The sequence below is a fragment of the Urocampus carinirostris genome, chromosome 11 (assembly GCF_059441175.1).
Source record: "Urocampus carinirostris isolate Australia breed hairy pipefish chromosome 11, RoL_Ucar_1.0, whole genome shotgun sequence".
NCBI classification, from domain to species: Eukaryota; Metazoa; Chordata; class Actinopteri; order Syngnathiformes; family Syngnathidae; genus Urocampus; species Urocampus carinirostris.
In genome coordinates, this window is record NC_142359.1 from 14500979 (window position 1) to 14524822 (window position 23844).

Genomic DNA, 23844 nt, shown 5'->3' on the forward strand with positions numbered 1-23844 from the left:
GTTTGGATTTATTTTCATTTTTTTTCTGTCGCATTTTATGTTAGTTTTGCTGGAGATCAAAGCCAGGAGAGAAAGCTTACCACGTGTTGTGAGTCATAATTGTATTCATATTTAGTTTCTTTTGTCTTTTATTAGCATATTTGGTATTGGAGTAATCCAAAAGTAATTTAAAGTAATCAAGTTAAAGTAACCCTACCCAACCCTGTTCATATTTCACAACATAAACAGATGTGAAATGAAGACATACTCACCAAGCGACTGTCCGGACTTATTAAAAATGATTAAGAGTATTTCCTATTTTCCTGATGAAACTCTCAAAAGAGGTCAGTCAGTTATCGAATGTTGGATTGATTTAGACGTAGCACCACTAAATGCCTAGGTGTGAAATGCACAAACGAACTTAAATAAAACATTTTAATACATATTCCACTCAATATGTACATAAATAGAACAACAGCACATTGATTAAAACAAGCACATGTTTGCTCTTTGTAAGGACATCACATAAAAAAATACAAAAAAATACCTTAGGTGGTGCTTTGGTTCAAAAAATAAATCTTCCGTTTAAAAAAAAACTAAAAAAAAGAGCAATCTTGAGCATGATTTTCTCCTAAAAATGTGGAACTTGTGACGGAGCAACTGTTCAAGTCTTTGGGGGCTCAAGTGGGGGAGGAGGGAAAGACCAGGTTGACGTCTCAATACACTCATTGATGAGAAGAGAGGAAGTAAGAGCACTCCTAGTGTTCCGGGATTGAGAAACCCGCGAGTGTTTGGAATATCAAATCCGTCAAAAGGACGGTTGACTCACTGATCCCGACAGTCAGTCCTGGGGGTTGGGGGGCCACAGTTTACCTCCAGCTGTCGGAGGCCGACCCTCGCCTGGCTCGGAGGGGGCTTCGGGACATGGAGCCTCTCTTCCTCCAGCGTGCTGAACAGAAGAGACATTGATGTTATTTAGAGATTGCTTGATGAGTTTGTTCCTAATGGACGAGTGAAAGGGAGATTTCATGGGATGCCAGGTCCTCATTTTGTTGTTTTGACTATCGAATCATTGTTCGCTATCGGCCAATCATGTTACTGTTCTTTGTATCCACACCTTTAGGGACCATCTTTTTTTGCATATACTTTGCATGACCCACTTTCTAATCTCTTACACCACGGGTGTCCAAACTTTTCAGAAAGAGGGCCAGGTTTGGTAAGCTGAAAATGTGTGAGGGAGAGCTATTCAGCCTGGTATTCTTTAAAGAGTATTTAATAAATTCCCCCTTTGTGAAGGGTTTGCAGTGCTTGGCAATCAGCGTCGCGATCTCCTAGCTCGCTTTTGTAGCGTTTTCATATAAGTCGCAGGGTTTCGTAAAAAAGCACTGCTGTGCCGTTAAAACAGCCTCCAGTTGTTTCACCTTTTCACAGCCTTTGTTTCCAGTTCGCGTTTTGTAGTCTGCATAAATAGTCTGGCCGTGCCGTTTGGTATTCTTTAAAAACAGCCAGTCTTTTGGCAAATTTGGCAGGTGCAGTTTCAAATTTCGATGAAAAAAACGAATCCACCTGTCCTGAAAGCCCCAGGCCTCACAGTCAACTTTCCTTTTTTTATTTACAGTCACTATGTCGGAAATGGGGTGGGCTAAAAATCTATCAATTTATACTGTGTTCATTACTCAAAGGCCACATATTTATGATTTTATGACAGAGGCTGCGGGCCAGTAAAAATTTGATAAAGGGCCGTAACAGGCCCCCGGGCTAGACTTTGGATATGCCTGGCTTACACACTCAGAGACAATGGGAGATATGAGGTCAGCAACCCACTTGCCATGCAGAATTGTTCTGCAATTTGGTAGGAGGAATAGGTGGTGCTAGTGCACCTACGCCTCGGTCTTCTCAAAAAGATCCATTATGCCATTTTAATTTTTAAATTATTAAACCTATTACTGAAGTCATTACTGACAGGGAGGTTCTTTTGGACATCATTTTTGTATTAAAAAGAAAAAAACACTAAAAAGGTATAACGTCTGAGAGAAAAATGCTTATGTTCAGAATGGCACCATGCTAACCTTTCTAACGGTGAAAGCAAAATTTTTGTTGCATAGAATCCCAATTCACTTTGGGATTTTGACCAATTGTTTTCACTGTATTTTTCGCATTAAAAGGCACACAAAAAGTAGTATTTTGCAAAATCATTTTCATATATAAGGCACACTGGACTGTAGGGTGCATGGAATTGACTACAATCAGAGCTAGAGTTGCATAAAAATAGATAAATATATTTAAATCAATTCATTTCTCATAACAATTTTTTCCCTGCTTTGAAGATCTACACAGCATGCAATTACTTTTACTCAATTATTTAGATGAAGAACAAAGCTTACAACAGTTTAACTAAAAATCACTGGATCCAAAGACATTTTCCTCCTCTGTATTTGGTTATAAGACGCGCGGTTCCTCCTTTCACCTCCCTCATGTCATATGTCATTTCCGCTTCTCGCCAATGGTTTACAAGCTTAACAAACTTTCGGCCAAATATTTCACTATTTGCAGCTTGTAATATGCAGAATATGATTTTATTTTCTGTGCCATATTATTCAGTCTCACTTTTGTTCGCTGCACGGCACCGAAATAGGCAAGGTAAAGGGTAAAGGGGGCGTCAGTGGCTCAGGAGGTAGAGCGCTCGTCTTGGGATCAAAGAGATCGCAGTTCGAATCCCGGCTCCTCCATGTTACATGTCGACGTGTCCTTGGGTAAGACACTGAACCCCTAATGCCCCCAATAAGCAGGTTAGCGCCTTACATGGCTGCACGGCCGCTATTGGGAAATGTGAAGCACACTGTAAAGCGCTTTGGGAAGTCTTGACTTGAAAAGCGCTATATAAATGCAGATCATTTCATTTCAAAGCTTGATGTTTACTTTGGCGCTAAATTGAAGCTTCGGGTTTATTTTGGGCTCGTTTATCAAATCAAGTTAATCAGTCCGGTTCAGGTTTATATACCTGCATCTTGGGTCAGGTCGGGATGATTTTTTTTAGGCCCGATCTTACCCCCAATTCAAACACTTTTCAATTCTTGAAAACACAACATTAACATTCAAGCATTTTCAAGGATTTCAGGCACCTGTACAAACCCGGTAATTTGTTTTACTTGCATTTAAACGAGACGCCCTTCAATTCTGTTATTTTAGTATAAAGACATTTGTCAATTAATGAGTTAGAAAATTGAAAGTGTTTTGGAATGGGTCGACTGTAGCCAAACTGCTCACCTTTGCCCAGGCTGGCCGGTAGCGTGAAGCTCTTGGCAACTGGAGAGGCGGCTGGAGCGTCTTCAGCATTCGGCGTTGGCGGCGTGGCCGAGCCTTCCCGCTGCCAGTCGCTTAGCGCCTGCTGGAAAGATTGTGCCAAGCAGCTGGTCATATCGCGAGCCCGCTCGGCCCTGTTGCACCAAAACACGCGGCACTGGAGCTGCTGCCCGTGGTGCTTGCAGATGTACAAGAAGACGTTAGGGCGGTCGGCATCTGCGGCGCAGTAAGCGATATCTTGCAGGTAAGTCTTGGTGAGCTGCCGGCCCGTGCTCAGCTCCTTCACCTCCACGTAGCGAGGCCGGACCACCAAAGCGTGGTCTTTGCTCAGCTTCTTGGCGCCGCTCACGCCCGCCAGGAGCCGGCCAATGGCTTCCCGCGCCTGCTCCCGGTCCAGGGAGAAGATCTTCTCGGTACCCAAGTAGTGGACCTTGAAGAGCGGGTCGCCGTGGGACAGTGATTCGGTGCGGTCCCGCCGGAAGTGGCGACGCAACGCAGCCGGCGAGTTTTTCAAAGTTTGGATGAGATGGAAGGTGCCGAGGGACATGGCGCCCAATTGGAAGCGCCGCTTCCCGTTCTCCACCTTTAGCACTTGGCCACCTTCCTGCAGATGCATTCGCTGTCTTTGCCTGAAAGGAACAAATTGAGTGAAGTTAGAAATCTGATGCTCTGCTAATCTTATTCGCATCAGAAGATGGGACGTGACCTCGGTGAGACTAAATCTGGTGAAGGAAAATGGTCTGGCAAACCAAGGGAAGACCAATGCTTGCCTGACCCAATTCTTTCACATTCTGCTTTAAGGAATACTGAGTTAATGAGGATGGAGTCGGGTATCACACCGCTAGATCTGGTATTCACCTCTGTTGGTTTCCTGAATACTGGAGTCAGGTAGGAGTCCTAAATAAATGGGAATGAAGATTTAGTATTCTGAAGATTTATTTATTTGATTGTTGATTTTGACTACATTTTGTGTCTTGTTACCCAATGCTAAATCTATTGCAGCCTAGCCACCCTGGAAGGAGGATTACCACTTGTGAGACCCCTTCTCAAGGTTGCTTATTTTCCTCATGCTGAGGTTTTTGAGTTTTTCCTTGCCCACATGCTGGTTTCAGATCAGGGGGTGGAAATTGTGGCCTATACATTCCCTTGAGACATTTTGTAATTAAGGGCTATTCAAATAAATGTGACTTGACGAGCGTATATACATGCACACACAGACACACAAACACACAGACACACACACACACTTATTAATAATAATAACACTTTTAAAAAAGATCTGAGCCTCACAATGGTGGAAAGGCAAGTAGGTGTCTAGATAATAATAGCTAAAGAAGAGCAGGGTAATATGGCCCAAAAATCATATGTCAGTTTCATTAACCAGTGTGGATTGTCATGATTTTTAACCTGTAATCCAAGTTTATCGTACAATATAAGAAAAAAATTAAATCCATTTCAACACAAACCTTACTCACCAGGTGCAAAAGGTAACGACTGTATTTTCTGCACCGAGTTGCGTGAAAAATAAATAAACACATTTAAATTAAAGTACATTTTAAATAGAGCATAAATTAAAATTATGAAATCTGGTTTCACCACTTAAATCAAACGATTAACATATTAAAAGCAAGAAGGCATTCAAACAACACTCTATGCGTTTCTCAGAGGTATACGATAAAACATATGCAGTATCATTTAATAACCATTCAAATGTAATTTGTAATCACAATACGTTTTATAATTATCACCCAAAAACAAAAATATAGGATTACATTCAAAACCTTCCCGTGCCGGAGCGCTTCCTAACCACCGGAGCACTCTATGTTTCTCAAAGGCAGAATAGTGACCTTGTGCAGTATCATTTCATATTAACTATGCATTTCCAATTTTATCCACCGTATTTTCCAGTGTATAAAAAGGCGCACTTTCCAATTTCAGGCCAATATAAGGCGCCAATCGTCCGGAAAATATGGTACTTATGGTTTGTGCCACCAGCTTTGAGTAACTCAAACTGAACTCTTAAACCATTAGACAGGATTTTCAAAAATATGCTGGGTGGGGGTCACTGTATTGATGTAAGATCTTTTTAAGAGAAACAATAACCTTGAGTCTTACATAACCATGAACAGCCCTTTTCTCCATTGTTTCACTGCAACTAGGACCTCTTTTAACCCACCATTTTCCCAACGTTCATTCTTCAGAAGCAAACCCAGACTCGAATGTTTGACCATTGTTCGTCGAGACGATGCAGGAAATAACTTTGCGTCCCTCCTACCCAAAGCTCTACAATATTTTGGTTCTCCAAACAATGACATGCTTTTGAGAGTGTGTCATTGGTAGAGTAAAAAAAACACTCCGACACAACAGGACTCTGGATTGCAAAATGAGAGTTACGATTTCTTCTGTACAAAAATGTTAAGCTAAACTCAATATGATGTCATTCTTTCACTCCAATTTCCAATACAGTTTTTTTTATTACCCCAAAAATTCTCAGACTACAATGTTTCTGGACACCAAAAAGCAGTTTAATATTGAAGTACTATTTATGTGGCCTGAGAGAAAATGTTAAGAGAAGCAGAAGAGAAACAAGGGCCTGCAGTTTTAAATATAGCCACTGGATGTTGTCAAAGCCAGGCGCCACTCGCAAAGCACCCACTGTGTCTGTATTTTCTGACTACTATTAATCAACCAGATAACATCGATGAAACCCATCCTGATGCTATTCTACTTAAATAAAAGTCACTGTTGTGCTGTTTAAGGCTATACGAAAAATTCAAAATTTAAAAAGAGTACCTGGGTGTCAGCAGAAGTTTAAAGCAGCTTTAACTCCTGTTAGAACTATTTTTAAGTATTTCCATAACAGTATTTTTATAATATTGCTGTCATTGTATTTTTGTAGTATTTCTCTTGTAATATTACTGTAGTAGTATTATTGTCTCTCTAGTATTATTTCTTTTCAGAATGAAAGCAAAATAATATAAGGTATTTCATATAAAGCGACAATGGGGAAACAATTTTACCGTAAAACATGTTTTCATTAGTAGTTCTTTATTGTATTTACTGTTGTTGCACCGGATAAGCAGGTAGGAGCCTTGCATGGCCGATGCCGCTATCAGTGTATGAGTATGTGTGCCTGAATGGGTAAGTGTGAAGCTCAATGTAAAGCTTTGGGTGGTCTTCAGTGACTTTAAAAACGTTATGTAAATGCAGACCTTACCACATGAAATCTAACAGCAAATTTTCCATATTCAGGTAAACATTTTCATTAAAAACACCCAAGGACTTTTACATCATTAAATCAAAAATTTGACTAGTTCATGATAAACAAAATATGAAATAGTAAAGGGAAAAAACATTGATGAAAAAAGAAAAGAACAATTGTTTTATAGTCAAGTCTTACGCCCCAGAATCATAATTTAATTCTGAGCCTTTGAAAAGACGCACAGCCCATCAGCAAAGAAACATTTCATGCCATTAAATTTACTAGTCTGGCCCCTGTCAGAAGTTTTTTTCCCTGCTATGAGGTAAACGAGTTTGACACCCCCCGCTATCGGGGCTCATGGTTGATAAAATATCTAAATGGAATCAGATTTTCCTAGATTTATCTTGAGGACTTGAAAACAATGTAGAACAATTGTTGTACAGTGGTACCCCTTCTTTCAATTAGTCCTGGGAGTAGCTTTGTAACCTGAAACATTTGTAAGTAGGGACGCCTTTTGAATGTAAATGAGCTTATCCGTTCCAAGACCTGCAAAAGCATGATTTTATATATGATACAGATAGATAGAGATAGATATGAGATATATAGATATTTACAAATCCTAAAAAGAGCGAAATTAGATTACAGCATAACACATATTAAAAAATAAAACAAAAAATTTGAACGAAATAACAAAAACATTAATTTACCTTTTTAATTTTAACTGGGGACACAAAGAGCATGCCGGGATTCACGCATACACGCCAAGGTTCCAGGTAGAACTCTGGGAGCAGCGAATAGAGCGCGTACTGTAATCTTTTATGACTTTGTATCCTGAAACGCCTTTCCAACTAGAGGCAATATTTCCCATCCAGGTACTTGAACCTGGAACTTTTGTAATTAAACGCACCACTGCATTACTTTTGTAGATGCAGGGAATTTTATTAATTGCACATGTACAAAATGCTTTACGCTACTAAAGAGTCACCTATTTCTCGTTACACCTTTGCCGAATTAACCATCGAACCGATAGAGTGAACTATGCAAAGATAAACGTGCAACACAACGCGTGTTTGCGAAGAAAATGCAAGTTCGTGTTAAAATGGGATTTTCTTGAATGCGCTTCGGTCGTCGCTCTTACCTGGCCGCGGTTGTCTCATGCGAACGATGTCCGTGAACGTCTCACGTGAAAGGTAGACGAGAGCACTTCTGAGATATAACCCTAACCTCGAAAAGAAAGACGTTTTCTAACTCCCCGACTGTAAATTGGGTTGTAAGTGCTTGTTTCGGTTACACGGACAATTCGCCCAGCTTGTTGGATCCCAACGCTTCGTGTTTGAACTTTGTGCGTGACTCCTTTCCGCTTACCGCTTTTAAAAAGTAGGAACGCGCGCGCCATTAATGCGTGAACGCGCACCTGCGTCACTGAAAGGGAAAAAAGGAGGCGTGGGCGCAACCAAGTCGACGCTAAGAGGGGGTTGCGAGGAAAACTGAAATACTGTATCACGTTAGTGAAGAGTACGATACAAGGATAAAAGCATTAATGACGTTTTTAAAATAGCAGTTAAAATGATGCACGTTAATGTTGTGTTAACAGATGCGTCAGTTGGAAACAGTTTAATTCTTACAATTATAACTCTCCTTTTTGTTAGGATAATGGTTTACTCATTACCGTCATACTTAGACCAGCCGTCAGGGGAAATATATATTTTTAATGGTTATGTTTATTCGGTTTTGAAATCTCTAAATTCCTACATTATATTTGTAAATATTTTTGCATATTTACCCTGACTGTCCTTTACTTATTTTTCTCTTTAAGGTCTTCAATGACAATAAAGACAATCCAATTCAATTAATAATACAATTACTGTGGTATAAATGTATTACTCTGCTAAGAGTCTGCAGATGCAGAGTGAGGCATGCAATTCTCTTGCCTCATGACAGAGGGTGATAGTGAGACCAAAGATTCTGATTTAGCGCATACCTCATCTACAAAAAAATATAATTAGTGATGGTATTAGCAAGCTAACATTAAGTAAAGCCATCCAGTATTTTTTTCCTGTTGCAGGGACTTTTTTTTCATTATACAAGATTACATATCTGTTGATACTTTAATCCATTAGTTTGCTTAGCATCTGCAGATGTAGAGTGAGGCACGCAATTCTCCTCCCTCATGGCAGAGGGCAAGATTGAGACCTAGGATTCTGGTTTGATGCACACATCATCCCCAAAACAATAGAATATGTGACAGTATTAGAAAAGTAACACAAAATCAACCCATCAAGTTTTTTTTTCAGGTTACATGAACTATTTTCATTAAGGAGGGTTACATATCTATTGGCATTTCTTATATATGTTTTTTGATATAATTAAATATAATAATAATTTAAGTCATATATATTTAAAGCAAAACAATGAAACCTTTTCTCTATGCCACAGGTTATACATTGCCTTCTTGCTCTGTGAAGCAAATGATGAGTAAGATGTACCGTATTTTGCAGACTATAAGGCTCGCCTTAAAAACACAAATTGGTCAATAATTTTAAAGAGCCAGTGGGAAATATGATGGACAAAATTGGAAATGCACGGTCAAAATTAAATGATACTGCATACGGTAACTGCACTGCCTTTAAGAAACATAGTGGTCTTTCTTTGAGTGTCCTTTTGCGGTTAAAATATTAATTATTTGTTGCTTAAGTTAATTTTTGTGGTAAAACCAAATGCCATATTAATTTGCATTCTATGAAATGCATTTATTTATTATAAACCCTATCTCTTACTGCAGTTTCAATACCATGTGCCTTATAATCCAGCGCGCCTTATATATGAAAAATATATCACCAAAGACTAATTTGGGGGGGTGCACCTTATAATCTGGTGCGCCTTGTATTGCGGAAAATACGGTAAATTCATTTATTTGTAAATCTGACTGTGCCTCATTAGACATTACCCTTACTGATCATCCCAGTAGGTGAAAGCTAGCGTTTTGTTGATCTTCAGGCTTACTGATTGCCCAGTTCGCAATGTACTTCGCCTCTAAACCAAAAGTCAGTTTGCAAGGGTTCCGCTCTTGCTGACCTATGACCCCTATGCCTATTGACCTATGACCTATTCCAGTCATAAATTTTCCCAGAGCCTAAAAGAGAGATAAAATAGTCTAGTCATCCATATTTAACCTTAAAAAATAGAAACCCAAAAGAAAGTACATGTTTGGATTGACCTCTTCTATTTTTAGCACCCAGAAAAAACATTTTTCTAAGCATTCGTTTTGAACACAGTCATCTCTCACTCTGTGAAGGAGTGAGGGAGAGGCTGATGTGGTCAAACAGTGCGGCCCTTGTTTTCTTCCTGGGTTTGGCCCCAAAACAGTCGAAGCTTTCGGACGTCACGCCTGCTGAGGCGCCTCGCCGCTGCACACTGGGACCATTCATGGGGCCAATTTTTGGGGCCTTTCTTTTTCTTTCTTCTTCGGCGTTCACGTCATGGAAGCATTTCATATAAGTGGCCCAAACCCCGCGTCATCACACACTGCTCCCGAAAAACTTCAGGATGGACTCAAATGCGCTACAGTGGAGCTTTTGCTGTCATAAAGCTTCTTTTATAATGGAATTGTAGTCCAAGTACTGGAATCATTCCTCCATCCATTATCTGTACCGCTTGTCCTCACTAGGGTCGCGGGGGTGCTGGAGCCCATTCCAGCTATCTTCGGGTAGTGGGCAGGGGGACACCCTGAACTGGTTGACTGCCAGTCGCAGGGCACACAGGGACAGACAACTCACTCTCTCATTCACAGGCATGGGGAGAAGTTCAAGTTAGTTAAGTTATGTTTATTTGTATAGCCCTTTATCACAAGTAGTCTCAAAGGGCTGCACAGACCAACAATTATTGCAAAGCACAGACTATTATTACACCATCCCCTGATCTAAAACCTACATGAGGGCAAGGCAAAACTCAAAAACCTCAGCATGCGGAAAATGAAAAAACCTTGAGAAGTTAAAATTGGACCAATATTGTCGGTTTCGCATGTACGACAATAGTCTCTTCATGTAACAATATATTAAAGTATTGCACAGTTTCTATTTTATCTCGGAGCCATACGAAAAGGCTCGCGAGCTATATGTTCCTGACCTCTGGGCTAAACCAACAGAGTTTCTGACACTTATGTTATGCCTTAGGGCATGCATAATTAATCGTGAAGGCCTCCAGGTAGATTTTTGATGCTGGCGACAAGTAATGGCTAAAATGTGATTATTTAAATTCTTAAATTTAATATGCACATCTGGAAGCAGCACAACTAGGTAAAAAGCAATTAAAGAAAGCTGACAGACAATTTGGAATATATCAGTGGACAAAATATAGTTTACATCAGATAAATTATATATTTTTAGGCCAGCGGAGAAGGCCTTGCAGGACCTTCATAGAATTGCAATATCATTTATGGATATAGCTACGTTTTACTCACCAGAAATCCTTTTTGTTGGTCTACAAATTCCATCCCTCTTTATATCCTTAAGAAAAAATCAGTCCTTACCTTTCAGAGTTCCATCAAAAAGTTATTTTCTATTGCCATTGAATCAAATGCTGAAATTTGAGCTTGTCCTGTCATATTTCTGGCATAGGTTTTTATTCGAACATGCAAACTCACACGGGGAGGCCGCGGTATCTGGATCTGGACCTGAACCTTAAACTTCTACATAGCGCTGACCACCCCAAGCTGCTGTCCCACCGTACTGGAATCAAGAACATTCAAACCAAAATAATTTTAAAACTATTTGGAAATGTTTGCACTGCTTTTCATTGCACTATTTTCACGATGCAGTATTTTTTGATTGCACTATCATGATAATTGAGGTCAGTTTCTAAGTACTACGTTGTAAATATATTTGCCTATTTACTGATAGTCTTTTAACTTCTTTATTACTAGTTTGCCTTGGAGTGCCATGTATAATATTGTTGCATACAATGTTTCACTACTTTGTAATCAACGACAATAAATAATAATAATAATAATAATAATAATTGTACTTTGAAGCGCCTTTCAGGACACCCAACGTCGCTGGACATACATAACAAACAACAATAAAGCAAGAATAAAACAAGCAAGTAATAAACACAGGAGAGTAAAAAGGGGCGGTATGTGAGGCAGATGATTAAGAAAAGGCAAGTCTGAAGAGGTGAGTTTTGAGTCCGGATTTGAAAGTGGACAAGGTGAGAGAATTTTGGAGGTCAAGCGGCAATGAGTTCCAGAGCTGGGGGGCCGAGCGGCTGAAAGCTCTAGCTCCCCATGGAGCTGAGGCGGGCAGGGGGTATAGTGAGATAGAGGGAGGAAGGATTGGAGGGTGCGGGATGGCAAGTCAGTGTGAAGGAGGTCGGAGAGGTAGGAAGGGGCAAGGTTATGAATGGCCATTTAGGTGGAGAGCAGGATTTTGTAATTTATTCTATGGTAGATTGGTAGCCAGATGTCGCTGTATTGTGTAGTGCAACCAAAAATGAGTGTTAAAAAGCACAAGGAAGAATTCAAACCACGAGGACTCAGAGTATCCAAAGTGCACCATTTCATTCTCATTTTTTGCAGAAGCGAGATTTTTGTTTTTTTTTGCGTACCCTTACCTGCAAGATGGGACTATTAATCCAGCTGTGTGTGTCACGGTTGCCATGGCGCCCAATTAGCCCACCCCTGTGGTGCCAGCTGTGGCTCGATGAAAGATTGCTTTCCTTCTATTTGAGTTCAGTGCTCCGTTTGTCAGTCCGTCAACGAACCTCTGTCCCGCAAGACGTGGGTTCTGAGTCAGAAATTCTGACTCGGTCCTGTTGCCTGTTGGTATTTCCTATCCCGTATCGTTCCCGTCTAGTTTGTCCTGTCTAATTTCGATATCCTGTTTCTAAATCAATCCTGTCTGTCCCGTCCTGTCCGGTATCGACCCCATCTGTCTGATATCTGCTCGGGCAATTGGTATCGATCTCATCGGCCTCTGGCTTCTTATTATTTCACGCCAGACTGCTGCCTAACGTGCATGACTCCCCATTTCCCGTAAAATAAAAGGCTTGTGTGAGAAACATCACGCGTTTGGGTCCTGATCCTGTTCTGGTTCATGACAGCATATTTATGCGAAATAAATACACATAACTCAACCTACCAGTATTTTTTTAAAGTTGTTTTAATGAGGCGCAAGGTCCATCATTTTTAAGTAGTTTTGCTCATTTTTAAATTAAAATGTTTTGTTTTTTTACCACTAAGAGGCGCTAAACAACACAGGGTGTCTAGTTAAGATAGCTGCTAGTTTAACTTGGTTTGGTAGAACTTGATTGAACTTTTAGTTGCCTATGTGGCAGTTTGGCCATTTTTTAAAGGGTTATTGTTGCATCATGCGTTGTTTTTAGGTTCTTAAATGCTATTTTTATTACAGTCAATGTTTTTTTAAGACTTGTGTAAACCATGTTATCTTTAACAGCAGTCTATAAATACATTCAATTACTTTTGGGGGGAGTTCCTGTCCTGTTGAGATTCGTTCCAAAGGTTTTGATGATGGGTGTGGACCCATTTGAAATGCAGACCCACCCAACATCTATGAAACCGACACTGTTGCTTTCAGTGAGTTGGCGACACATTTTTTTGCATTCGCTTGAACTAAAAAATAAACAAGTTCAATATGAAGAGAAATGAATCATTGGCACTTCATATTACGACGCTTGGTGCACTCTTAGCTTTTATTAACTTTTTATGACTAAAATAGATTCGAAAAATTCGATTGATTCCATCCATTATCTGCACCGCTTATCATCAGTAGGGTCACAAGGGTGCTGGAGCCCATCCCAGCCAATCACAGGGCACACAGACACAGACAACTCACTCGCTCATTCACACCTAGGGATAATTTGGACGGGGCAGATAACCTGACATTCATGTTTTTTGGAATATGGGAGGAAACCCACGCAGGCACAGGGAGAACATGCAAACTACACACGGGATTCCATATTTTAAAAATCAATATAAAAACTATCAAGCAACGAGCATCCTGAAGCTTAGTTTTGCACAGACTTTCATGGAAGCTTTGTTCTTGTTAGAGTGAAACTCACATAATGGAAAACAAAACAAACTAATGTCAAGTGTCTTGGAAGCATTTGTCCAGCTCCTGAACGAGTCTGGCAAGTTTCATGCGAGTGGATGAAGAAATGTCTCAGTGTGATGCTTTTTATTGTAGTAAATCCCCCAATTTTTTTTTGCGGAAAATAAAAGAAAAATCATACAAATTACACGGTAAGCTAATATTTTAACAGGAAGTTGTCAGAATATTGTGAGAGTGAAATAGAAAATAAAAAATCAGAGGAAAATTCAACAAATGTAACGATTGAAGAATTCAAATTGGTCCGATTAAAAAATAGTCCTTGTAGATAAAACAAATAGCTAAAGCAATAAAAGTAACAATATTACAGGAATAAATCAGTTTTTTTTTTTTTTTGACCAAGGGTGTCAAACAGGCGGCCCGCAGGCTGGATCATGCCCGCTAGACAACGCCCAGAGAAGCGCAAGAGAAAAATAAGCTACAGGTTGAAACATGTCCACTTGATGTTGCCAAAGCCAGGTGCCTCTCACAAACGCTGTACTTGTATTTCTCTCTCTCTCTCTCTCTCTCTCTCTCTCTCTCTCTCTCTCTCTCTATCTTTTTTTTACCTCCTTTTCTCTCTCTTTTTTCCTTTTCTCTCTCTTTTCTCTCTTTCAGTCTCTCTTTTTCTCCTTTTCTCTTTCTCTCCCTCTCTCTTTCTCTCCTTCTCTCTTTATCTCCATTTCTCTTTGGATTTTGTTCTTCCTCTCTCTTTCTTTACCCCTCTCTCACTATCTCTTTTCATCTCTTTTTTTCCTCACGCTCTCTCTCTCTCTTTCTCCCTTCCCTTGTCCCACGCTTTCATTTTGTCTCTCCCTCTCTTCCCCTTATCTTTCTTTCTCTTTTTTTTCTTTCTCTATAATCTACTAGTCCGGCCCCCGTGAGAATGTTTGTTCTATCGTGTGGCCCCAGAGTTAAAATGAGTTCGACACGCCTGTTTTAGACGATTAAAAAAGTCAGATTTATATTGGATTTTTAAAAAATGAATACAAATTTGATTAAAGAATCCAAGAAGGAAGCGGGAAAGGGGTGTTGGGGTTATTTTTTAAAGGGACAGTGTGTATTATCTGATCACAAGATGTTGCTCTATTATTGTGTAATCTGAAACTGAAAACCACTGCTAAAAAGCGCAAGAAAGAATACCAACTCAAAGAGAGCAAATCGGGCAGTATATCCTTTGATTGTTTCAATAAGCCTTTCGCAAGATTTTTTTCCTGGGTAGCAGCAAGATTATAAAGCGATTATGTCATCTCCCTCTAGATTAGGCTCACGTAATGTAAATTAAATGTGCATTACTTGTCCTATGAGTTTTTCTTTTAAATACATGATATTAATAAATCAATATTGTTTTTTTAAATGAAGTATTTTGTTTTACCACTAGGAGGTGCTAAATAATGCACACTGACCCTTGAAGGGAATATTATTACCTGAATTCGTTTTGGTTGTGCGGGTGGTTTTGTTTAAAAAAAAAAGGGAATATATTCTAGTCTCTGGTTTGATACTACAAATTTTCCATTCAATAAATTTGAGAAGTGGAAATTTGATCTTAATTTTGGTTGCGACTTGTAATGAGGGGTTGCATGGTGGGGTCCTGAGTCAGATCACTTGAGAAGCCCTGTCTTAAAGGGACAGTGTGTATTATTTTTACCATTAGATGTTGCTGTATTGTGTAGTGTAACCAAAGACTGCTAAAGAGCACAAGAAGGAATATTGTTTTTAAAAGCAGACGTCATTGGATCATTTTTTCAAGAAGCACAAGCCAAAAACATACTTTTGCCGGGATTGGTACGGATTAGCGCATTTACAGTCAAAAGGCGTCTCTACTTACAAATGTTTCAGGTTACAAAGCTACCAGAACAGATTACATTCGTAAGTAGAAGTACCACTGTATTTGTAAATCTGACTGTGGCTTACAGGATACGAGCCGCATACCACTGCACACTTTCCCTTTAAGGCGCAAAGTCCATCATTTGTCACAGCTGATTTCACGCAGAAGTCACCTGACTCGCGGCTGACTACTGAGAAGGCATGCCCAAAAAAGGAAGCAAGTAGTAATGTTTTTCGAATGACAGCATGTCTGCTTACCAGTTACCACCCACTTTTTTTTCTAGCGCACTTTAGCAAAAGTTGCTCGGGAGGGCTATTATGACAATTACCTCATTTCCTGTTTGGCCTCCTTCCCACTGACTGAAACAGATTTACTCAAGCGTGCTATATTTCACACAAATGATGTAAGAAACTTATAATTACCAGTGTTTGACATGTTATTTTAAAAAAGTAATTAGTTATAATTACTCTCTTCTTCTTCCAAAAAGTAACTGACTAACCAAACAACCAACTGACTAATCGACTGCCCAATTAACCGACTGACCGACCAACCAACCGACCAACCAACCGACCAAACAACCAACCAACCAACCGACCGATTGATCGATCAACCGACCGACCGACCAACCAAACAACCAACAAACCAACCAATCAGCCAACTAACCAAACAAATAACCAACCAACCGACCGACCAGCCAACTAACCAACCAAATAACCAATCAACTGACCAACCAACAAACCAACCAACAAACCAACCAACAAACCAACCAACAAACCAACCAATAAACCAACCAACCAACCAACCAACCAACCAACTGAACGACCGACCAACTAACCAGCCAACTAACCAACCAACCAACCAACCAACCAAATAACCAGCCAAATAACCGACCAAACAACCAGCCGACTAACTGACCAACCAACCGACCAACAAACCAACCAGCAAACTAACTGACCAAACAACCAACCGACCAACTGACCAACCAACCAACCAACCAACCAACCAGCGAACTAATCGACCAAACAAACAACCGACCACTTAACCAACTAACTGTCATGATTACAGATGCGAGGCACCTGTGCCTGATCCTCTGGCGCCCGCAGCCTCGGAAGCTGATTGGCTCCCTGCCACCTTTTAAACCCCGGCTTTCTGCTACCGGTTGTCAGACCGTCTGCGAACCTCAGTTAAACCAGGCAAGCATTTTGACTCTGACTCCCGCCTGTTTTTGCTCCCGTCTGTTTCCTGGCTTTTTGACTAGTATTGGCTTCTGACTTCGTATACGCTGTTTTCCCCGGTTTTTTGACTCGCTTTGGCCCTGGACCTCGTCTACTCCCGTCTCCTGTTTTTTTCAACTCGTTTCTGGCTCCCGACCACGCCTTTGCTCCCCTGCCCTGGCTACTAACCTGTTTTTCTGTTCTCGACGCCACCCTCGCTCGTCACAGACTTCCCACTTCTGCGTTCAGAACAAACAACTCCCCGCGACCACCGAGCTCTGGATCGTGTGTACCCTCCTTTCCCTTATTCCCAATAAAACTGTGAAACATTGCACTACTGGGTCCTGTCTCCATTCTGGTTTCTGACACTAACCAACCACCTAACCAACTAACCAACCATATTTTCACTATATTTTAACCTGTTGCATGTGGCCTGCGGGCCTTAGTTTTCACACCCCTTCCCTAAGCCCCTAAGCCACAGGTGTCAAACAGGCGGCCCGCATGCCAGGCCAGGCCTGCTAAGGGATTGAATCCGGCCCGCGAGACAACACTCAGAGAAGCGCAAGAGAAAAACAAGCTGCAGGTTGAAATATGTCAACTTGATGTTGCCAAAGCCAGGTGCCTCTCACAAAGACACTGTACTTGTATTTATTTATCTCTCTCTCACTCTCTCTCTCTCTATTTCTTTCCCACCACTTTTCTCCCACTTTGTCTCTGTCTCTTTCACTCTCTGTGTCTCTCTTTTTCTCTTCCTTTGTTGCTCTTTGTCTCTTTCTCTCTCTGTGTCTTTTAACCTCTTTTGCTCCAACTTCCTTTTTTCCTTTTCCCTCCTTTCTCTTTCTCTCTTCATACCCTTTGCGCTTTCTTTTCTCTTTTCTTTTCTTCTGTCTTTCTAATTCTCTTTGGATTTCTTTCTTTCTCTCCCTTTCTTTTCCCCCTCTCTCACGACTTTTTATCTTTTGTTTCTCTCCCTCTCTCTCTTTTTATTTCTTTGTCCCGCCCTCTCTCCTTTTCCCTCCCTCTTTCTCCTATTTCTTTATCTCTCTTTTTCTTTCTCTTTAATCTTCTAGTCCGGCCCCCGACAGAATGTTTGTTCTATCGTGTGGCCCCCGAGTTAAAATGAGTTTGACACCCCTGCCCTAAACTAAGATCACCAATGGCCCCGCCCACATTTTATCTGCTCTGAGACCAATCACAAGTCAGACTAAACAGGAAAAAGAGGCGTCGGCTTCCCTGATAGCACCCGTCGCACATCGGGCAGTTCGGAACTTCTCATGGCGAATTGCTTTTACCCTGGTCACTCGAGTTCTTCCGAACTCGAAATTTGACTCATCTGCAGAGAGTGCGTCTATCGGTACGAGCGTCATCGCAGACCAGGGAAAAAAAACAAAGCAGTCAGTCGGTAGGAGACCACCGTGATCTATAAATAACAAGGAGCAGCCACAGAAAATTCCTCATTTCCTTCCCACCCACCCTAACAATGACACGCACTGTGACGCACACGCGAGCAGCCAACAAGAGAAAGAACAGAAATTGCAGGGAAAGTATAGGACAGAGGGGGTGGCAATCCAAAATGTTGAAAGAGACATATTTGACCCCTCATCTGAAAAAAACAAACATGTTTGGAGCCACAAAAATGAAAAGCTTTATAAGGGAAGCAACACATTCTGCTAATGTTTAAAAAGTGAATAATGCTTTAATCATGTTTACCTACCTACAGAAACCATACAATTTTTCCATTATCAAATACTTTTAAAAAGCATCTGGGAGCCAAAAGGAAGCACCAGAGAGCCGCACGTTGCTCCAGAGACGCTTGTTGTTGACCCCCGTAATCGGAGAAAGTAATAAAGTAAAGAAAAATAGAAAAGGGTGAGAAAAGAGATGGGGTAACGTGATTCCCCCCAAAAATCGATTCGATGCCAAGAGGGCGGCGGATCGATCCAAATATTGATATTATCGATACTGAGCAAGTACTTGCTCTCAATCAGTCTCTCAATTGAGTTGGGGGGCCGCTGGGACAAACAAAAACAGCGCTGATAAAAATATTCTGCTGTTCTTAAAGAGAAAGTGTTTTATATTTGTCCACTAGATGTCGCTGTAATGTGTAGTGCAACCGAAATTGTGTCCAAGGGAGACTACAAACTGCAGAGAAAGTAAGCAAAAAAGTACCTTTTTCTTCACATTCTACCCAGTATTTCTCAAAGACAGACAAAAGAAGGGAAAAAGTTCTTTAAAAAAAAGAATTAAAATTAGGGAGGAAGAAATGAGAAAAAGAGAACAAACAGGGAAAAAAGATAAGTAAGGGGAATAAAGCATAAAAAGGAAAATGAAGAAAAAGAAAGGAAACATGAAATAAAGGAATACAAGAGAAAAAAACAAAAACAAGAAAAATGCAAATTTCACTTTGTTTTCTTTTCGTTTTTTCTCTTTTTTAATTGTTTTCATTTTTCTTTTCCTTTTTTTCCCTTATTTCTCTTTCTATTCTCTCAATCTTCTCTTTTCTACTATTTTTGTCCCTCTTTTTTCTTTTGCCATTTCTCTTCTTTTCAAAAGTCATAAGGTGCATTTGGATCACTTTGATTCTACATATTTTATCTTCTTCTGTTGTGCTTTTAGCACTCGTTTTCGGTGGCACGACAGAATACAGCGACATTTAGTGAGAAACGACACACACTATGCCTTTAACTTCCAAAACAAGACGGCGCTGATTGGTGGGGCGCCGGGCTATTATACGCGTCAATGAGCCGGCTTATATAACCTTATCGTTCGTGGACGACACATTACTAGTTCCAAACTTTTCCGCATCATGTGTAGACCGGAGCCAACTTTTTTCTACTTCAACAGTGTCCTCTAGTGGCTAAAGTGAAAACAAAAATTGCAGGGAAACGGGAAGGTATATAAAAAAGAAAAGAAAAAAAAAATAGTGACGAGTGGGGAGAAAAATCTGTTCGAGGCAGCAGTTCCAACAAATATTTCTGTACCACTGTAGACCGGAGCCACTTTGTTTTTTCTGTAGCAACAGTGCCCTCTAGCGGCTTTAGAGAGACAACAAATCCCTGCCAGCGTGTTGCTTACCTGTCAAACTAGGTGATTTTATTGTATTTTATACAAATTTAGCTTAAAGTTATACCGTGTGATATTTGATCAGTAGATCGCACTATATTGTCTAATGAGAACAAAAAACAGAGCAGCAAGATGGCAGGCAAACATGGCGACACCGACTAGGTATGGTTTCTGCTGTGTAGAAGACATACAAATTCCTCAAACTATGAATATTTACAAAAATAAACTTTAATGATGATAGTTTATGTTTTTCTGGCAATTATTAAAATCAATGTTTTTTCTTTACTAAATGAAGGTCTTTTGCACAACTGGGTGGCCTTTAATATTACACAGTGTCCCTTTAATATTGGACAACTTCTGTGCTGTATTGTGTGGTTTAACTTAAAACGAGTGCTAGAAAATACATGCAAGAATGCAACCTATGGATACTCCCTTTCGTCATCTAAGCTAGGTGAGCCTCATGTTATGCAAAAGAATAACAAATTTCTCGACCTACAAGATAAGATTATTTCATACCTTAAGTGAAAATTGTTTTTTTTTCCATTAAATACAATTTTTTTCTTTTTACAAATATTTCAAATTGTAAATCACGTAAGATTTTCCATTAGCATTAGTTCGTTTCGCTATTGGCATTGGACGACGTAACATTGCAAAAAACTAAAAAGAGAAAGAAAAATAGTAAATCTACATCTTGCCAAGGTGAGAAATGGAGAAAAGAGCAAAAAAACGTAGAGTGTGACGAGTTCCATCCCCCTCAGTATTGTTCTACAGCAGGGGTGCTAACTCTTTGGTATTAATTAGTACAATGGGACAACCAGTTCGATATACATTTTTAAAGAATCCAACTTAGCTCAATGGCATGCTAAATAACTAAAAATGCAGGAAGATTGCTTGCTACAAAGCTAAAAAGGTAGCCAGATAGTTAGCTAAGAAGAAATAGCCAGATAACAAGTTTTAAAAAACAACAACAGCTAGATAGTTAGCTAGAAAGGAGGACACAATTTAGCATCATAACCAGCAAAAATATATAAGATGTTAGTTTGATAGCATACAAAATTTTTAAAAAGCTAGATTGGTAGCGTGTTAAAGGTAACTTGATAGCTAACTATAAAGTCACACAGGTAGAAAACTAAAAGGGAGCTAGATAAATAGCTTAAAGGGTAAAAAGCTAACTAAATAGCCAGATAGAAAGGTAAAAATAATTATAATTTAAAAAAAAACAACTAGATAGTTAGCTAAAAAGGAAGAGAAAATGTAGCTTCATAACCAGCAAAAAAAAACACGTAAAATTTTAGCTAGATAGCATGCAAACATTATAAAAAGCTAACAAGATTTCTGGCTAAATAGCTAAAAATGCAAGAAGATAGTCAGCTACAAAGCTAAAAGGGTGGCTAGATAGTTAGGTAAGAGTAATTAGCAAGATAAAAATACTTTTTTAGAAAAAAAGCTAGATAGCTAGCCAAAAGGGAGGACAAAATGTAGCTTCATAACTAGCAAAAAAAAAAAAAACCTAAAATTTTAGCTAGATAGCATGCAAAAAAAAATCCTGATGGGTTGCTTCGTAAATTGCCTAAAAGATAGCTTGATGGTTAACTACGAAGTCAAACTTAAAAAATACTCAAACTCAGCTAGATAACTAGCTTAAAGAGTGTAAAGCCAACTAAAATAGCCAGACAGAAAGTTTTATAAGAAGAAGCTAGATAACTTGCTAGAAAAGAAGGACAAAATTTAGCTTGACAACTAGCAAAACAATGGTAAAATGTTAGAAAGATAGCCTGCAATTTTTTTAAAAAAAGCTAACAGGATGCCTTGCTAAATAGCTAAAATGCAGGAAGATAGCTAGCTACAAAGCTAAAAAGGTAGCCAGATAGCTAGCGAAGAATAATTAGCCAGATAAAAAGATTTTTTTTTAAAGCTAGATAGCTAGCTAAAAAGCTAACAAGATGCCTTGCTAAATAGCTAAAAATGCAGAAAGATAGCTAGCTACAAAGCTAAAAAGGTAGCCGGATAGCTCGCTGGAAAAGAAATGCTCATTATATTCTCATTTGCTTTAAAAAACCCATAAATTGGAATTTACTTTCATGTATTTCCTGTAAAATAAATCATTAAAGATATTAATACAAACTTTTGTTTAATACATGGATAGATTCGGATTCTTTTATCTTAATTATTGATTAAAAAATAATAATCAATACTTGACTTCTTGTTTTGTCTATGAAGCCCATGTACTGGAATTCCTTGTTGTTACTATGATATTGTCACAATCACCCGGATCTGGAACACCTATGCTCAGGATTTGGCGCCAACAGCCAGGACAGCTGATTGGCGCACCCTGTCCATTTTAATCCTCAGCTTCCGGAAACAAGCTGTCTGATAGTACTATGCTACCTGTTGCCATCTGCTCAGAAAGCCTGTACCTCCGACTCTTTGCCTGCCTCCTGTTTTTCTACTTGATCTCCGTTGCCGACCCGTTTTCGAATTTGCCTACGATCTACCCTGCCTGTCTGATTCCTGATCACATTTCCAAACACGACGACGCCCTTCTTCTCCAACCCCGGCCAACAACACGACGATTTCATTGTCCGCGACCATTTCCGTCAATCCGTCAAACAACGGATCGAAGAATCACGCCTTGTCATTCCTTCCTTCCAATAAAGACCAAGAAACGAGTGCAAGTGATCTCAGTTTTTCTTCCGTCCCGCCTGACATGATATTACGATGTTAATTATTTAAAGTAGAGTTAGATAGACTCCGTCAACTAATAAAAGGCATTTTACTAGAAAATCACAATGACCCAGCACTGAGCTATTTTCAGAACACGTCCATGGGCACCTCACCTGTCCTTAGGGGGCACCCTGTTCCATATGAAGTATTTTAGCACTTAATTGATCAAATCCCCAAAGGAAAAAAATCTAAATTTGGGGGGAACACAAGATCCATATCCAAAGACATGCATTTCAGGTGGATTGGCCGGTCCAAAGTGTCTCTAGGTGTGAATGAGTGAGCGAGTTGTCCGTCCCTGTGTGCCCTGCGATTGGCTGGCAACCAGTTCAGGGTGTCCCCTGCCCACTGCTCGATGATTGCTGGGATGGGCTCCAGCACCCCCGCGACCCTACTGAGGATAAGCGGTGCAGCTAATGAGATGAGAGATGAGATGAGACAAGATCCATATCATATATTTTTCTGGTACCTGTCTAGTAATAATAACAATAATAATAATATGTTTTTCTGTATTTTTTTATCACGTTTTTGACCATATCAACTTGTGTGTACCAGGGGCGATTTCAAAGTTAAAAGCTGAGAGGTTAAAAACAATGATTTAACTTAAAGTGTTTGAGGGATGATGCAACACTGTTCAGGAGTGTCACTTCCCATTTGTGGTTAGCAGAAACGCCATGATTACAATTCAATGCTTCGAAAATGATGACCTATATCTGTTGATGAACACAAAGTCATGATATTAAGTGTCATGACCAGAACAGTGGACCCAAATGCGTAACGTTTCACGCAACACTTTATTAAGGGATCAGAGGATCAGGGAGAGAGGAAAAAACAGCGATCTGGTGCTCGCTGGGCAGGTAGAACAGGAAGCCCTCGCGGCCGGTGGTGAGGCAGACAGCCGGGGCCGCAGAGTAGAGCGTGATCGTGGATCGGAGCAAGTGGGATAGCCGGGATAGGAGAACGAAGCGTGGTTGGAGATCGGAAGCAATTCAGGGAACCGGAGAAGATTGGGAAGCCAGGGGCAGGTGATCGATAGGAGGAATCAGGGGGAGGAATCAGGCAGGCAGATGAGGTGGGCAGGCAGGTTGCAGGAAGCAGGAACAGGTGAGAATCAATACGGGAGCCAGAGTCAAAAGTGCTTGCCTTGCATGTGCTGAGGTTTGCTGACGGACTGACAAAGAGTGACCGGAAAGAAGGGGCTTAAATAGGGAGAGGGATAATTAGGAACTGAGTGGCAGCTGGGGTTGAAGGATTGAGAGCAGGTGAAGTCAATCAGCGGGCAACTGACAGGATCCTGACATTAATAGGTAAAATAGTTGTTCAAAATAACCGTTGTATAATATACATTTACCAAAATACACCAGAGCCTCCACAGACTCCTCCACCATGCCGCAAGTGACACTGCCCGAGCCAAAGAGGTGCTAGGAATCTAAC

General features: G+C 40.2%; 1 protein-coding gene across 1 annotated transcript; it reads right to left on the reverse strand.

Moving 5' to 3' along the window:
- Positions 1-400: 400 nt before the first annotated feature.
- On the reverse strand, positions 401-7887 carry LOC148356496 (low density lipoprotein receptor adapter protein 1). Its single transcript, XM_088348120.1, has 3 exons — positions 7623-7887; positions 3247-3911; positions 401-928 (listed from the first exon to the last, which is right to left on the reverse strand). The coding sequence occupies exons 2-3, from the start codon at positions 3896-3898 to the stop codon at positions 849-851; spliced, it is 732 nt and encodes a 243-aa protein (XP_088204246.1). The 5' UTR covers positions 3899-3911; positions 7623-7887; the 3' UTR covers positions 401-848.
- Between the last annotated feature and the right edge of the window lie 15957 nt (positions 7888-23844).

Coding starts and splice junctions, on each gene's coding strand:
- LOC148356496 (XM_088348120.1), bottom strand. CDS start 3,898: ATGCATCTGCAGGAAGGTGGCCAAGTGCTAAAGGTGGAGAACGGGAAG. Junction 929..3,246: donor ACCGGCCAGCCTGGGCAAAG/GTGAGCAGTTTG, acceptor TCTTCTGTTCAG/CACGCTGGAGGAAGAGAGGC.